We start from the raw sequence: 17,547 nt of genomic DNA, 5'->3' as shown, positions 1-17,547 counted from the left end.
ACTAATATTTTTTTTTTATGGTTAAGTTGGTTTCAGGCTGACCAGATTTTGTAGTTTTGTTAATTGTTTGTTAAAAAAAAAAAAAAAAAAAAAAAAAAAAAAATGGATGTCCAATATCAGAAGAAACAAACTTGAGGGAAAAAAAAAACATTTTTATTTTATAAATTTTTTTTTTTTGGAAAGCGAAAATGAAAACACGAAAACAGAGAGAGAAAGAAACACTTTTGGAAATGTAGACACTCCTTTATACCCTTCTTATACATTACTCAGCTCAGCGTCTTGGGTATACTCCCAAGTGGCAGGAGTGGTGTTATGGCTTACCAAACACCAACGCAGCTTAGCCCTATCCTTTTCAAGATAACCACTCTTTTCAGGTCTCTTCCCTAGAGCAAATCTAAATGATTCATTGAGGTTGTAGGTAATTACTGTACCATCATCCAGTCTGCTTAATCTAATTCAGGGTTGCAGTAGGCAAGTGTTTATCCTGGCAGAAGATGCACAAAATACTGCAGCTGAAGAAATTCTTTGGTCAGCTATTTCTTGAATTATACTATGAATGATTGAGAAAGCCAGTACCTGAAAATTTAAATTCAGCAGAATCTAAAAATGTCCAATTTGCTTAGTGTGCTTAGGTTTTCTAGTTAAGCAGAAGTGGTGTGTTCCTCACCCCATCAAAAAAAAAAACAAAAAACAACCACACACCCTGAACTACAAAAAACTATAAAGTATAATTTTATTTCCAGTTTTACATGTCATCTTTTTAATACAAAATACTGCTACAAAAATTTAAAAAGTTATTTACAAATCCAGTTAAATATAGAATAAAAAATTTTGTGCATATTATAAAATATTTTAAAATTTGCATTACATTAGTTGCTAGGTAAATTTTCTAGGTTTTTTCCCCACCAAATGGTGAAGTGAAGAAGACAAGCACCACACTCCCATAAACAGAATTTCAAGAAGGTGTATTTTCTTATTTCTATTGCTTCGTGTTTATTGCGAAATATGTGAAGGATTCTGCAGAAACAAAAATCAGTTAAAAGTTGTTTTAAAAGCATTTTAGTATTCTAACAAAGCCAGCAGAATCAGTAGTATTGAGAGAGAAAAACAAACAAAAAAAAAAAAAAAAAAAAAAAAACACACCACACACAAAGCCCAATTTACTTACTTGAAAGATGAAATGCATGTATTCTTTATAAAGGAGAAATTTAATGTTCGAACTGTAAATTTCTTAAACTGTATTTTAATTGAATATACCATTTTTTTTAAAGTAAAATCAAGATATAATTTGTATTTAAGGAAACTAATGACACTTAAGAACCTTCCTTCTACAATATAATCACTGCGATAGCCACAATGGCATTTTCTATGCTAAGCCAAAATTTATTCAGAAGTCAAATGAAAGACAAAAAGTATATGAAAGTCTACCACAAAAATAAAACTTATAACAATCTATCCACTCATCCATCCAACTCGCTTATTCAGCACAGGGTTGCAGGGTAGCCAGAACCTGTCCCAGCAGTCACAGAGCATGAGGTAGGAACAACCCCTGAACAAGGTAAGCACACATTTTATTTTAATTAAATCAGTACTAAAAAGTGTCTTTTCAAAATAACTAACCTCTTTATTCATCTTGCAATGCAGATGGTTTTGCCAGTAGTAGTTTTGATGCCTAAAAAAAGCAAGCATTTAATGTGTTCTGGGTAAATTATATATTTAAATACATTTAAAAAATAATTATTATATACATAAAAACACACACACACACACAGGTTACTTTGATTAGTTTTATTTAAACTACCTTATTGTGTTAATATTTTCTGGAGTATAAAAGTTACCAGTATCTTTGACCAAGTACAATGCAGTTCAGCATGGGAGTTAATTATTACACAGGTCCCAGGATTATAAGAATTGTAACAGAAGGAAAAAAATGCATAATTTTCTAATATGCAAAAATTATCTTAATATTGAAAGATGAAAATAGTGCAACATAAATTATCCAGCTCCTTGCAACAATTTGAAAGTTCTGCAGTTAACAAATGACTCCCTACCTAACAGTTCTGAAATCGTGTGTGTGTGTTTATACATACTTGAGATACAAAGATTTATATAAACCTCATCATCAAGGGGTATTAGAAAAATGATACAGCAACAGTAGGTTTCAGAAGAATTAGATGTAAATGGCAAGTATAAAAAAATTCTGGCATTTGGTCAAAAAGGACTAGAGACAGAATAAATGTGGAATAGAGAGGTAATTATTTATTGAACACTTTTCTAACCTACTCAAAGCACTTTGCATAGACAGCGGGGAGCCACTTCATCCACCACCAAAGTAAATGCTATAAAGTAATAGCAAAAATAATACAAATTGAGAAGAACAGAGAAGAAAAAAAAAAAGGCAGGTGAAGCGGCAGGTGCCTCTAAGAATAGTGTCAGAAATGATGGTAACAGGTGGTCTTGGAGCTGGACCTGTTGACAGACCCTATAGAGGAAACCCACTCATCTGGAGTGCAACACATATTGAGCAATCAGATTTTTGGAGGAGGTAGTGTACATAGCTGAGACAAGAGTATTAGAGATCAAGTGAAGGTTAGAGAATTAAGGTTTGTACATATTCTGTTCTCCAGGCATAAAACCAATCTTTGTTTTCAAGGAAAACACAGCAAAAGTTGCAGGCATAGGGTTAAGAAGCTGCATTATGCATGTGTACACCTATAGCAGGAGTGATTTGTGATAGAAGAGTAACTGCAAAAGTGAAAAGGGAGGGTCTAGAAAACAGTAGTGAGACCAGCTATGTTGTATGGTTTGGAGACTGTGGTACTGATGAAAATACAGGAGGCAGAGCTGGAAGGGGCAAGAGTTGAATATGCTATTTTTGCTCGGCCTAATGAGGTATGACAGTTTGATGACCAGGGCTAGATTGAGATAGTTAGTGTCTTCATGGTTCGTTGTACATTAACACCAATGCATGGTGGTCAGAACAATGGATAGGGATAATGAATGATCGGAGGTGATGGCAGACCTGCACCAGGGACTACGACTACAAATAAACTCTTGAGCACAGACGTGCATGATGGATTGCACAAGGGAAGCCTTACTGTATATGCCAATGATCTTGTTTTGATGGCAAAAAACTGAAGCAGAAATGAAGAGGATATCAATTAAACAACTAGTTTGGAAGTAAAAGGTGTCATAATAGGTAAGTGCAGTAAAGATCAAGGTGATGTTTGGAGATCAGGGGCTGCAAGGGTGGAGAGGTTTGTGCATGGCCATGTGTAAAGGTGTTGAAACGCAATTCAGTGCAGAAGCTGTCAGAAATGGGTGCATACAAAAATGTAGCTGTGTAAAGGGTAGTCTGCAGGCGAAGAAGTATCTGAGAAGGGTGCAGAATGCTGATGTAACTGCAGTAGGTAAATGCAGGAAAGATCAAGCCGTTGGGTGGAGGTGTTAGGGACAGTAGATATGGATGAGGTGGTTGCATGGCTATGCAGTGTGTGTGGTCCAGTGCATGCTTTGTTGAAAGAGGGAGCATAAAAGATGTAGCGTCTGAAGTCAATTCTACAAGCTCAGTTTATAGAATGTATGCAAGGGGGATGCAGAATGCAGATATACAGTAAATGTAAATTTAGAAACTGTCAAAGGAGTGGTTTGGAAAAAATGATGAAAGGTCAGCTACTTAGGTGACATTGTTGAGAACAAACAAAAGTTCATGTATAGCGTCAAGAGTGTGTGGTAAAGACAGGTTGTGGTCCATGGCAGTGCAGAGTTTTTAAATTAAAACAGTGTGGATCAGGCTTGTGGGTGTGGGTGCATGCTGCTCCAACACCATGCTGCACACAATCATGTGCAAACGCCATCATTATGGCCAGTTTCCTCATTGACATTCTGCAGGTCATTAAGCAAACCGCACAGGGTATAAAAGGAGCCCAAGTATGACAGAGAGGGAAATGGTAAGTGTAAGATATAGAACAGGGGAGCGATAGCTGGCATCAGACAGGAAGATGAAAGTGGGAGCATTGGCTTGTCCAATTATTTTGTTAAGGAGTCACACAGAGTGTGGAGGAGTCTGCAAAACAAACAGCAGTGACCTTGTCTGCTGAGTAGTAGAGCAGGTGAGATATGGGGAAAACAATTGGGAGGCTTTTGGGGTAAGGAGTTAAAAGATGCAGCAGCAACAGATAGGGAAGACATCATGGGAAATGCACATATTGAGGTGGTGCAGCTCAGATCCTCTTATTGGATCAGAATGTGGCAAGTGGCTTCAAGGGAAGTTCATGGTGCAGCAACATCCAGTGAAGGTCAAGGCACCTGGGCAGCCTCAAGCAGTCTCAGTTTAGGTCTGTGTGGCGGAACAAGGGTGTAACGGACCATGTGGTCGAGGACTCCACCATTCTGTATTTTAACATATTTAATTTGATTTGGTTTTTTTTATCTCCAATGAACGCTCATTTTTATGGATTATTTAATGAAGATTATGCACTGCATATTTATTGGACACTGCCTTGTTCAAAACAGCACATCACACAGTTTCCACCAATCTTATTGTTTATTTGCCCTCATTGCACTAGTCTGTCTCAGTCATGACTATCAATATCCTAGGTTCAAAGAAGATACCAAGCTACAGGCAACCAGGGCATCACACAGTGAGATCGTCTCATGGATGGAAGAAATTCTAGGAGCTGCCCCCATTCAGAATTTTAAAGCAGCATCTCTGGCATTAGAAAGAAAGATTTAGGAGAGCTATGAGAAGAGAAGCATGTTCTATGACCGTGAGAAATAGCTGATAAAGGCAGAACATAAAGCAGAACCTGAAAAACCTGACAAGAATGATAAGGTGGATGTATGGAGTGATGGGAAGATGAATGCAGAGTTATGGAAAAGACCTAGTGTAGAGATGATATGCGATGGCTTGAGGAGGAACTGACCAAGCTGGCTTGGTGAAAAGTGCACCAAAATGGAGGTGGAGTGGATGAGGCCCAGAGGCAGGCACAAGACAACTTGGACAAAGGTGGTGTTGGATGATATGAAAAGAATGGGTCTCATACTCAAGAGTGCCCAGGACCACAGAAAGTGGAAGAAAAAGAATTGGGGAGCAACTGGCTCAGCTGAGTCAATAAAAAACAATTAAATTGGTGCTGATGGATTGCATTATTATCCACAAATATGGTACAGATCTCAAAATTAAACTGACTCCTGAATTGTATAATTCTAATAACATCTCAAAATTTAAACCTGGATTTATAAAATTAGTTTAGAATTTATAAATTAGTATTTGAACTATCCTATCCACAAACACGCAATCTGAAACATATCCTTGAAACATATAGATCCCTTCAACTTGAAGTAGCCATTTTGACTCCATCCCATATAAAACACACCCTTCCTCCCCAGTCCCTCATTATGCAAGTTTATATGGTCATTATATAAGGGAGTTTACTAATAAAAAAAAAAAATACACTTTTACAGTTGTTAATCATAGGAACATTTGGACCCAGAAATGCCAATTGCATTACTATGTTTCAGGTAATAATAGAATTTTTTTATTATTATTATTATTATATATATCAGGCACCCCTCAACACTTTGCATTATATATGGGGGAGACACCAACATGGGTAATCTCTGTACATCATACCAATTTCTTTAGCACAATTTGATTCTAAGAAATCTTTCCCTTTTTCTTTCATGCTGCGTGTTTGGCTCCATCCTATTGAAACCAATGAGAGCATAATTACAAATAAACTATCATTTTGTAACCTTTTTTCCCCCCCTCCCTGTCCTCTCTCCAGCAAATGACAAGATAATTTAGGAACAGTCAATGAGTGACAAATTTGGGGTTAGAAGTGTGTGGAAATCAAACAAACAGTTATGAATATAAAAATGCCATCCTAATAACACATTTGCATTTCTGTTGCTCTGCCAAAAAGAAACCTTTTTCAAACAGTGCTTAACCTTACAGTTTACAGTAGCTATTATCTGCATTGTATAGGAATTTTCTAATGTTTGGGTCAAAAGAGAGGATTCAGAAGAACCCTTGTTTAACCAAAAAATGTTAGTTAACATATCTATAACTCTGCCGTAATAAATTATAACATTACAAATTATGTAGCAATCCATCATGACACGAGAGGAGTTGAGACACATCAAGTAGCCTTAACTTCAAGAATCAACATTTCTTTACTACAGATGTCTAGATTAACAAAAACGGAATAAGAAAATAATGGTCAAACCAAGTCCCAAAAAAATCAAATAATCATCTTACACAGTCCAGTTTTTAAGTAAAATGTCCTGGATCATGTTACCAATGGGCCACAGCAAGTAGTGCTCTTGTGAAAGAAAAAAGAAAATGAAATCTCCAAGAACTTGTGGATCATTAGGTGACAACCTGAAAATGGTGAAAAAAGAAATAAAAACAGAAAAAGTGCTGAAATAAATTTTACAATAGGTACAATAATCATTTGGTAAAAAAGAAAAAAGTTTATACACCTCTCTAAAGTCATTTTTTGTGCAAGCCTTTTGTATTAAACCACTTGTTAACCTAGAGAACTTTAAACTTGATTAGAACTGGAGTAAACTAAATCACTTAATCAGTTAATTAATAATATTCTAATAAAATCATTTTATTTCCCAGTTGCAAATGCAAAAAAAAAAAAAAAAACTGGGCTGGGTCCAAAAGCACTATCCTTTACTTCACATTGTCACTTTTCAATCAGCAGGCAAGTCTCACCTTTGCCACCTTCTCCTTCTTAAATGATAATTCCCCATAGGAAGAAGCCTTTTATATCCCCAGTGGTTCAATTTAGGCACCAGAAACTGTCCTATAAAGTCTTGATGTTACAACCTCATAGCAGGCCAATGCCCTTACACCCCTAATCCACTCTTTAAAGATCTGTTGTGTAGGACATATAGCTAATGATATGAAACAAGATGTAACTCCTCACATCTTCGTAATGCTGCAAATTCATGGTTTGCGGACCTGACCTAGAAGAAGTCATCTGCCCCAGAATTGTACAGTGCCTCCATAGAAAAGGATATGGAGCAGAGATGTACAATCAAGTTCTGTACATACTGCCTCCTAACTAGTCAAATAAGCAATTGTGGACTTCTCTAAAGTGAATAAAATCAAGGCATAGTAAACCCCACCAACACTCCCTTATACAGGCCACATGCTGTCAATTTATCTTCTTGGCCTAAAATGCAAAATCACATTTAGGGTTTTGGACATATGCTATATATGGGAGATGTATTAATCACAAATTCAGTTAAATTTTACAGTAAGCATTCTGAAATACCTTGTGAGGAGGATGTTGGAATGCCTATAAAGATCCATTTCCAAGCAATAGATAAACTGATTTAGAAGCGTTTCATTCAGTCCATCCAAGAGATACTTCAGTGCCCACATGTTTTCCTGCAAGCAACAGACAAAAAATGTTTGTTTTTTTTTGGTGTGGTGGGGTTGGAGGGATTAATAGGGATCCACATTTAGAAATACCTCAAATCATATTAAAAGGAAAAATACTAACTGAAAATACACTTGGTTCTGTAATATCATGCAGTCATAAATCAAATTGATTCACTTTTTAGGATATTTCTATTTGAATCAACTCCATCACAACTCTTAAATTTCTAGAGATGATATGAGATGAATTGCCTTGGAAAACATGGCAATTAAACTATTGAGGATAATGACCAGGTTTACCATTTGGCATAGTTTTATAAGCTACCTTTATTTGAAATAGGAAAATAAAAGAAAGAAGGAAACATGGGTTTCTGAAGTAAAGGAAAATTAAACTTGTATATTCTTCAGGTATTTATTAAAAAAAAAAAAAAAAAAAAAGTCATCCATACCCTAAATGCCAAAACAATATTTAGGAGAACAGGAAAGTCATTGTAAGGCATTTTCATCAAAGCCTCAGTGACTAGCAGCAGCAGGGCTTCATCTCTATATCTCTGAGAAGTGAAATAAAACAATTTGGTTAACTAAGAATATTAACCAAAAAGGAAACAAAAACAGAAATAAATTTCTAGCAGTATTTCCAGAAGGATAAAAAGAAACTAGAATGCTTTTAGCTGGACTTACATTTAGGCCCCCAACCCAAACATATGCTGGTTACATGACACTTTCAGAAAGAACACACCAGATGACTACTAATTAAATAGTACTTAGCAATCTTTTCACTTACAGCATCATGAAAACATTGTGGATAAACAAAATTCTGCCTCATTTTCAATTCTTCTACAATCTTCATGGAAAGATATCTGTGTCGCTGAGGGGAAAACACACATACACACAAACATTTTCAGTATGCATTTTACATTAGTTTTACTGAATTATAAGCATCCATATTACTAACCGAGAATGATAAACCGGATATGGACGCAGGAGACAGTGCGCAGGCGCCACACAAAGCCCCCCCCCCGCCCCAGAGCGAAATGGGAGAGACTACGAACCGTCTGACATGCCGCAAACCAGGCAGGCACGGCTCCAAAAAGAAACAGCTCGACTGACCGAGCTACAAAGTGAAACGGGACACATTACGAAGTCCGCAGTGGTCCACAACGTACCGCATAATAGTACGGAAGGAGCTCCGTATTAACAGTGGGGGGCCCCAGAGTAACACGGGCGGACGCTCCGTATTAAACGTACGTCATCCTCACACGTCCAAACTATACAGCATAGGTGGATCACATTACAGTGATGCATTATTGATAATACAGTAAAGATCACAGTATCGCAAACAAATGGAAATTATTACTCGACAAAGGGAGAATATAATCACCACGGACCAGGTGTCATTGAAACAAAAGCAGGATAAAGCGAGGTCAGAAATAAACGACAGAGTAGAAAACAAAGTAAAATGTCATAAAGAGGTTAAAGAACGGGGCCAAACACATGGACAGCAGGTTACAGATAATGAAAACTGGAATTCAACAGCTTCAAAAAAACCTAGGCACGAAACACATGCACAGCAAGATACAGAATATGAAAGCAGAGGAAAACGACAGTTAAAACGTCCACACCACACAGCAGAGGCAGACCCGGAAGGTGCAGGTGCCTACATCGCGCGTCGGAAGGCGCGGGAAAGTACGAAAGGCAAAGGCGCCTACACAGCATGGTGGAACCCAACATAATACGGAAGGCGCAGGCGTCACCGCCATATTGTGAGTGGCACTACTGTGTAGTGAAGGCGCAGGCGTCACTGCCATATTGCCAGTGGCACTACTGCGAAGTGAAGTTAGGAATAATGTGCTGCTTGGGATCGTACAAGATCTTAAAGATTCTTAAAAAATTGATTTGAAGCATTGCATTCTTTGTACAGAATCTTTTTAAGGTATTCAGTACTTTAGTCTAATAATACTATTGGTCTGCTGGCTTTATTGTTGTCCATTTGAGATGTAGCTTTTAGAATTCTAAATTGGAGAGCAACTTGTGGCATGGTTAGACCATGGGCAAATCCTTTATTTGCAGATTATCTGCTTCTCTGATAGTTACTGCATATAAAAGAGTTAACTTATCAGCTAAACAGTGCTGATAAAATGTCCAATAGTGCTGCAAATTGACCTTTATAGGCATTACAACTAACTTTCAAGGGATTACATAATACTTAAATTGTAAAATACCTGACTTACATGGAGGGGATGAATTGGCAACAAAATGAATTGAATCTGTGTTTGCATTTTGGGAGTGGTGGCATTGGTGCAGGAAAAACATAGCATAACAAAGTCTCACTAAGGTACCTTTTATGTATTAGAAGACACAGCTTATCAAAAATGAGCTATTACAGGGAAAAGGAAGGGATGTTTCAAGCAAAAAGATCCAAACAGTTCGTGGCATCAACATGGTCTCAGGGAGATAAAGCCGTTCACAGATTAATGAAAACAAATATTTATATACAATCTCCACTGTATGATATATACAATAATTATGCTTCATATACAACACAGCTTTTGTATTCTATGCACTACATGTTCCAGAAACTATTAGGGCATTCACTTTGATCAATCACCAGAACCCAAATAGACCTTGGCTTCAGTTTTTTTTCCCCCTTTTGACACAGGTCAAATACAACACTCATATGTAGTACTGTGTGAGTAATTAAAATTTTCTAAGTAGTATTTCTCTAATTTTGTACCACACTAGCTGCACAAACCATTTGCACAAGGAAAAGGTTTATCAATATTTGCATCTTTATTATTTTAAAAGTCACAGATCAACTGTGGTTTAACCATTCAAGTCTTCCTAACAGATGGCTGAAAGACAGTAAAGAAAAGTAAATCTTCTAGGCACCAAACTTAATAATCACAAGGTATGCAGATATTGTCCTCAGATTTCTGCTGCTTAAGAGCTAATATTCATTGCAATAAGTCCAAAATGAGTCACAATGTTGTGTTGGTAAAGTTAACCCAATTTTATTGAATTTGACATCAACATTTAAACAAATCCAATCCATGAATCTCATTTCTAAACTGTCAATGAACGTTACCTGTATAAACTCTTCGTCTGGCTTTTTGTAAGCAATGCACTGGAAATTACCCTCTTTTGTCAACTTGTGACTACTACATGTTGCAGTAATTAGGGCTTCCCATGATTCCGGCTGTTTAAAAAAAAAAAAAAAAAGGGGGGGGGGGGGATTCAGAGAACACATAAATTCTTACCAACCTAGCAGGAACATACATTTAAACATCTATAAAAAATTTATTTTCAATATGTACTACAACAGTTACTTACATCTGTGAACAATTGGTTATTGCAGCTAAGTGTCTGGAGTGCAATTTTCACAACAAAAGACTTCTTTAATGGTGCAGTACCTTCAATAAATATAATTTGAGAGAGAGGTATTGGTTGATAGAAAGATTTGGCATGTTCCAAATAACCAGTTTCCATTTGTACATAGTACAATAAAAATTTGTATTTGTTTTATTCTCAACCATTCTGAGCAGATATATATAGATAGATACACCGTGTTTGTGTGTGGAAACCGAGTTATATCACCATATTTGTTCTTGTGATGGACTCTTCAGCAACCTTTCAAAATATGGGCAGAAACTACTGGGGTGAGTGCCAAATTGTCCTTTACCATTTGCCAGAAGGTGGTCAGAAAAACAACTGTGCAGGATGTCTAAGGTAATGGACCTAAAGGCTCCTGTTGTGCTTTTGAACACATTCTATTAAATACTCGGTTGCTTATATTTTCAGCTACTGTACAGCAATAAATTGTTAAAACAATTCCTTTGTAGAGTATTATTTGGAATATATGCAGAAAATATTACAAATTGCTAACTTTAGTACAATTTACTTTTAATTACTCTAGAAAATACCTTGAATGGTTTCCCATCTTCCTGAATCATCTACTTCATTTCCAGCAGGAACTTGGCCACTTAGCAGTATCTTTAAATAGACGATAAACTGAACAGGACTCAAGCGACAGGCAGTACAGCAAAATGGATACCTTGCAGAAAACAGACTTTCCGCAGCAGAATTAAAATCTCCACATTTACACATATAAAATGGTATTTCATCCAAAAGGTTTTGCATGCTGAAAGTAAACAAACATTTTACAGACTATACTTAATATTTTAAGCATGTTTGCACTTTTTTGGTTTAACAGGAAAAAAATAAGACAACTACTCAAAAACAAAAAACACGCCACACACCTTCACATACACTGCAAACATTTCTGGGTATTGAGATGCTTACATTATGTGCCTCCAGTAAAATAATCTTTTACAAAATGTTTGTATTTTAACAGAAAAACCAAGGTACATGTACATGCCTAAATTTAGAACTGATCAAAGCAAAAATAAAAATACCAGTCTCCAAGTGCTGTCACATATGCACATAAAACTTCCAGAAAAGGTGCACGCTACTTTACTATGTATACATGAAGCTTCTTCTACAGAATACCGAGTCTAAAATGGTTTCCTTACATACATAAATAGAATACAGAAAAGACACATGCACACGTTGGATACATTCTGGTCTGCATCCATTACACAGGTATATGAGCTTATTTGTACATACATTCATACCACCAGTACTTACTGCAGCGTGTTTTCAGACTTCACTGCTTTGAGATATCGGGCTAGCTCTCTGTATCTAAATGGGGGGGGTAAGCACACAGGAAATCACAATTTCTTACAAGTAAAACATCACCTTTACATATCCAAAATGTAATTTGAAACTGCACAATTCATGTATTTTTTTTGTAGAAAATTTTACTAAGTTTATGTGCTTTCCAGAATTTCACTTTAACATTTCAAGTAACGCAAGTCTCAGGGACATGTGCAAATAACTTTATCCTTACATCATTTAAAAAAAAAGAAGAAAGCTTACTTGTGCTGCTCCAAAAGTTTTTTCTTTCGTGCTTGGATAACATTTAGACATTCAAACAAGACTTTCTTTTTCCCTTTTACTATGCGAGTTCCGGAAACATTCTGCCCCTTTAATACTGCCACCAACAGTGGGTCATCCCAAAGAAAAATATTTAACCTGCCAAAAAAAGTTATCAGTCAGCTTTATTTTATAGATGCAATAGTTGTTATTTCACAGCCCCATAAGTGTAGGATAAAATGCCAACATTAACCCAATCTGTAATGAGGTTGCACAAGTTTTCTTCTGATCTGCCTTCTACATCTGTTAGGTTAATTGGAGATGCTAAGCTGGTCCAGTGCAAGTGTATTCTGCCATGAAGTAGCAGGTCATTCAGGTGTGCTGTGTCTTGTGACACTAGGACACGTGCCAGTATCCATGGACCAGGTTACAAAGGATGGGTAAGGGATATATATAATTTTTTTTTTTTTAATATAAGATGTGCATATTTTGAAGACATGCATATAAGTTAACTGTGGTTAGCATTGTAGTCTCAGATCCAGCAGGGATTGGATTACTGCAGCTGGTTATTGTTAGTGTTGAGCCTGCCAGTTCTCCCAGTGTCTATACTGGTTTTCCCCTTCCCTCATTGCCTAACCTGCAAATAACTGGAGACTCAAAAATTAGCCCTGTTTGAGTGCACATGCTGCCAAGACAGGCTCAAGAGAGTTATGAGTTTTGTGCGCATTACTTGCACACACCTTAAAAACAGCAAAACTCACCCTTTTTGTGAACTACTAATTCAATGTTTTATGATTAACTGACACATCATTATTTCTTCCATTATTCACCATTTACACATATTGGGAGCATGCGCCAATTACAGCCCGTTGCCACACCACACAACAAAGCACCTGGATTGGGACCAGAGTGCAGCGGGTGACACCTCAGTACCACACTGGAACAATGCGCAGCATTTTATAAAAAACACAAGACACACACACTGGAATTCAAAGGAAATAATGCTGTAAAACAAAGGATTTTTGTGAATATAGAGGTCAGAGTAAGTTTAAATGTACAAGCAAATTTGACTTGGGGTGCTGCAGACAGATCTGCATAAAATACATTTGCTATAGTCATTAAAACACATTTAAAAATGCATTTCAATTAAATTCAGTCATATACTATAATAAGTTATCATGGCATTGTGTGGGGCCTATATACCACTATATGCAAGATCTAGAACAGAATTTCTTCTATGGTTAACCAGACAACATTTTATGAAGCCAACTCACCAGTTAACAAAATATCTGCAATTTATAGGAAAGTATAAAGACTGGAAAAATTCCATAAGCTTCTTTGAAAAGAAAGATGGGAAATCAGAAGTGACAAACAAAATTTGTAGGAAGTTTGTAATCCTGCAGAATAAAAAAGAGAAAATAAAACAGCATGGTAGTGGATGAACATACAATATATTATACATTAAATAGCCAGGTCTTTTCAGGAAGCCAATAGGTACACCATTAACCCCACTTAAAAATATTCTTACCTTGTCAGCAACAAGGAAACTGCTGTTGTAGCACATTTTCTGTCATCTCTGCCATCTGGCCAATTACTTAAGGGGAAAAAAATAAAAAATATATTTTGTTTGGAGACAAATACAATATTCCTAATCACATATCTCCAATGCAGTGAATGCTTGGGTCCTTTAACAGGAGCACTCTACTCCATCCTTAAATTTTACCTACTGTGTTCAAAACACATAATTAACACACCTGAACATGTTGCATGGGGCAAGAAACGTTCAATTTCTCCTGCACTATTGTAATAAAATATGGGCTCTTTAAAGGCACAACTCTCCAAAAGTACAAATTAACAAAGTCACAGTAAATTATATACTCTAATCCAATACAACAAAAGTTAACTGATTGATTGGTTGAAAGATGCATGTTTTGGCTACAACCCTACCAAAACTCTTTCATTGGATAATGACCAAAAAAAAAAAAAACATTTTTCACAAGACTTATATTATTGTGGTTTATTTAACTTCTAATTTTTAGTCTGGATTGAAGTTGAACTAAAAACACACACCCATATCTCATTTATTTATTTATTATATATATATATATATAAAAATGTATACCCCCCCCCCCCCAGTACACCACTAGCTAAATTTCAGACATGCAATATCATAGCCACTCAAAAATAAAAACTATAGGCATCCTTTGAAAAACTATGCATGTGTAAATGTACTTTAACTGTTACAGGGTGCAGAAGTATCTCATTGAGCAGTATTATAAAATTTTAATCTATTTTGACTTTGTAAAAGTTGTCCACTTTGTCAGCCATTGGCTCAACCAAGCTCAAATAGACAAACCTAAAAATTGACCTGGCAACTGTCTACATACAAAACTGTCATTTACCAAATCTATTTCTAAGACACTAGAAAAGAAACAGAAAAGTTAGTTTTCATTTTGTGTTAAAGTACACATTAAATCTTCAATGTAGACTGTCACAACTGAGCAGTTACATACGCCATTGGCTGTTTATGAAGCATAATTTGCTTTGCTATTCCCAACAATAAGACTGCAGCAACTTTTGGTTTTCTTTCTTCGGCTTCACGCACTAGTTTATAGGCCAGGTCATGAACACCCGAGTAACTAGGAAAAGAGCAGAAGGAGAAAAAGGGCAGGTGAGGTGAAATTAGCAAAATTATGTTTTGTTGTCTTGCAACAGTACTCTTGTCAAATGGAGTGTTAAAAAACAAACAAACTTGCCTTCCTAAATGTGTCAGATTTCCCTTGGACATTAAGAATAAAACAAACAGGTTTCAAATAAACGTGTTTAGTTATTTAAAATAGTAAAAATGCATTACTTCTGCAACTCGCTAAAAAAGGTCAAAGAGTCAGTAATGGAGAACTGAGCATTAATCAAAAAACAGAAAAGACATCCATCAAGCCACACTGTTTGCTCTTTTCCTCACCACAGTAGGCTAATGCATTAATAAATTGTACAAGATTAATGGGAACTGTGTTACTGGTCTCAGGCCAAGGGAAACCTCGGCCAGGTACAACCCACTGTTGCTACAGGGGTAGCCACAATTATAAAGTACCAAAAGCATAAAAGAAGCAGTGCAGAGTCTCTGACCACACTTTTTTTTTTTTTTAAATTCAAATTTAGCCAGAGGTATATATCTGCTTCAGTATCTGCCTAGATCAACATGATGATCAGTTAAAAAATGTTACATATCAATTAACTTTTCTGAACAGTAGTGTAAACACATTTTCTTTGATTAAACAAGAGTATTGTCAGCTATCAAGAAGTACATATACCATTGTATGCCGATTAGACACCAATGTCCCCAGAACTCATGCATTTTCAAAGGAAGCAGGCAGTTGTGTATCACAATATGCATATTGAGGAGATATCAAACAAAGCAGTCCAATTTTCAAAGCAGGTGATACTTTTGCAAGACAGGCAAAGATCTATGTACTGTAGAGTCTCATCAATAAGAACCTATAACAATTATTCAAGAAATGTGCCTTTTCACTTATCCCAGGCTCAAACAAAGGGTGCCCATTGCCCTTCATCTCTTGACTAAAAGCAACATGCAGAAATGTCCTTTTCTTTAAAACACTAATTTCTAACCCATTGCAACTGCTTTCTCCAAACAAAAGCATGACATCCAAATGAAGTAAAAACTCACTGGAAATCAAACTCACTTACTCATAACTTAAAATTTCCACATGTGCTGAACTGCATGATGTACAACTGCTATTCTTCTTCCCTTTCTTATGACAGGAACATTTGCAAGGCCCATGAGAATGAATGGTTGTTTTTGTTCCAAGTAAGAACTTTGTGTATTCCTTATTCAAATTTTCTTCAAACCTATGCAAAATACACCCTTAATAAAAAAATAAATAAATATAGAATCACTGTCTTTTAGTGTGGCATTGTCATTTGATACTGTAGAAAAAGAATATCTAAAGCAGTTAAGTGGATGTCAGATTCGGGACAGAAAGAAAAATACCACAGGGACATGAAAATGCAAGTATACATGTACTCAAATTGAAATCATGGCATTAAGCAATACTTTGTTAGAAACCAGTACGTGATTCCTAGTTAAATGTAAAGATCCTTGGCAATGTTTTAAAAATAAATAGATAAAATAAAATTGATACGTCTGTACCATGTCGATACCACAATTGCAAAAAGAAAAAAAAAAATGACGGTACTAGCTTTTTTACAGTATAAAAAGTAAAAATTACTTCAAAAGGCACAATAATATGTGAGAATAACCATGAGGAATAACTACATATGAAAACGGCTCACAGTGATAGTTCTACAGCACTGTATTAACATGTTGAAAACAAAAACAGCAGAAGTCTTGTCTGGAAATGCTTAGAGTTCAAAGCAGGGGAATTTCAGTGTGCAACTGCGGGAATACACGCGCACACACAGGCTTTTGATACTGCCACTTTTATCCCATTATGGGGCGAGTTCAGAAAAAAAGATTTATGCATGTTTTGACAGCACAGTGATGTATGCAATAACATGTAATGTAATAATTTATCTTGTAATGTCAAATTTCTGACAGGAGATGAAATGATGGCATGATCAAATTGTCTTGTAGAACTGTGTACGACACTGTATTGATAAAGCACTGCAGGCTTCATATTCAATATCAGATTATCCATCTGTAGGCGTGCACATAACAGATACTTAGATGGACATTTTCTAACCAGCATATACAGTTCAGGGTTGCTGAGGAAACCTATCACACACGTAGAACTGTGGGAAGTGGGAGGAAACAGATATTTCATTAAAAGAAATGCCTAATTGCAGACACACACACAGTCAGCAGGACTGCCAAAGCTGTATATTTCTTTCCAGAATATGAATCTCTAAAATGCTAAATTTGTGTCCCTTTATATTTGCAGGCAAACTAATTTTAGGGAATATATTCATGAACATGTAATGAACTTGGGGGGAAAAAGCACATCATATTTGAATGGTATGCTGGTGAACGCAATGCATTCCTTTACTTAGAAGTTAATTTTCTAATTCTGGATTTGTGCATGGACATAAGCAATAATATGCAGTAACTCAAGTAAGACATGTGGAAAAACAGACAAACAAAAGCTGTTTTACCCGAGTTCTGAAATGATGGCTTAATGGTAAAACTAAAAATGTGATTTCACACAGGAAGCCTTACAGTGGGGTCAAATCGGGGGGTG

At 36.2% G+C, this 17,547-nt stretch overlaps 1 protein-coding gene across 1 annotated transcript; it reads right to left on the bottom strand.

Moving 5' to 3' along the window:
- Positions 1 to 716: 716 nt before the first annotated feature.
- Positions 717 to 16,461, bottom strand: zgc:112980 (uncharacterized protein LOC503706 homolog). Its single transcript, XM_028814423.2, has 15 exons — positions 16,037 to 16,461; positions 14,845 to 14,970; positions 13,860 to 13,925; positions 13,606 to 13,728; positions 12,335 to 12,490; positions 12,044 to 12,097; positions 11,320 to 11,537; positions 10,730 to 10,809; positions 10,485 to 10,595; positions 8,184 to 8,267; positions 7,849 to 7,950; positions 7,293 to 7,408; positions 6,263 to 6,385; positions 1,621 to 1,672; positions 717 to 1,017 (listed from the first exon to the last, which is right to left on the bottom strand). Exons 2-15 carry the CDS (start codon positions 14,865 to 14,867, stop codon positions 994 to 996), a joined length of 1,332 nt encoding a protein of 443 aa, XP_028670256.2. The 5' UTR covers positions 14,868 to 14,970; positions 16,037 to 16,461; the 3' UTR covers positions 717 to 993.
- Between the last annotated feature and the right edge of the window lie 1,086 nt (positions 16,462 to 17,547).

This window comes from Erpetoichthys calabaricus, chromosome 11 (genome assembly GCF_900747795.2).
Source record: "Erpetoichthys calabaricus chromosome 11, fErpCal1.3, whole genome shotgun sequence".
Classification (NCBI taxonomy): Eukaryota; Metazoa; Chordata; class Cladistia; order Polypteriformes; family Polypteridae; genus Erpetoichthys; species Erpetoichthys calabaricus.
Note: the sequence above shows the minus strand (reverse complement) of the source record. Positions and strands in the feature narration are given on the sequence as shown.

Excerpts from the sequence above, each read along its gene's own strand:
- zgc:112980 (XM_028814423.2), bottom strand. The coding sequence starts at position 14,867 with ATGCTTCATAAACAGCCAATGGC. Across the intron at positions 13,729-13,859 it reads GTTTCCTTGTTGCTGACAAG|GATTACAAACTTCCTACAAA; the intron begins GTAAGAATATTT and ends TTTATTCTGCAG. Across the intron at positions 1,018-1,620 it reads ATTGCAAGATGAATAAAGAG|AATCCTTCACATATTTCGCA; the intron begins GTTAGTTATTTT and ends TTGTTTCTGCAG.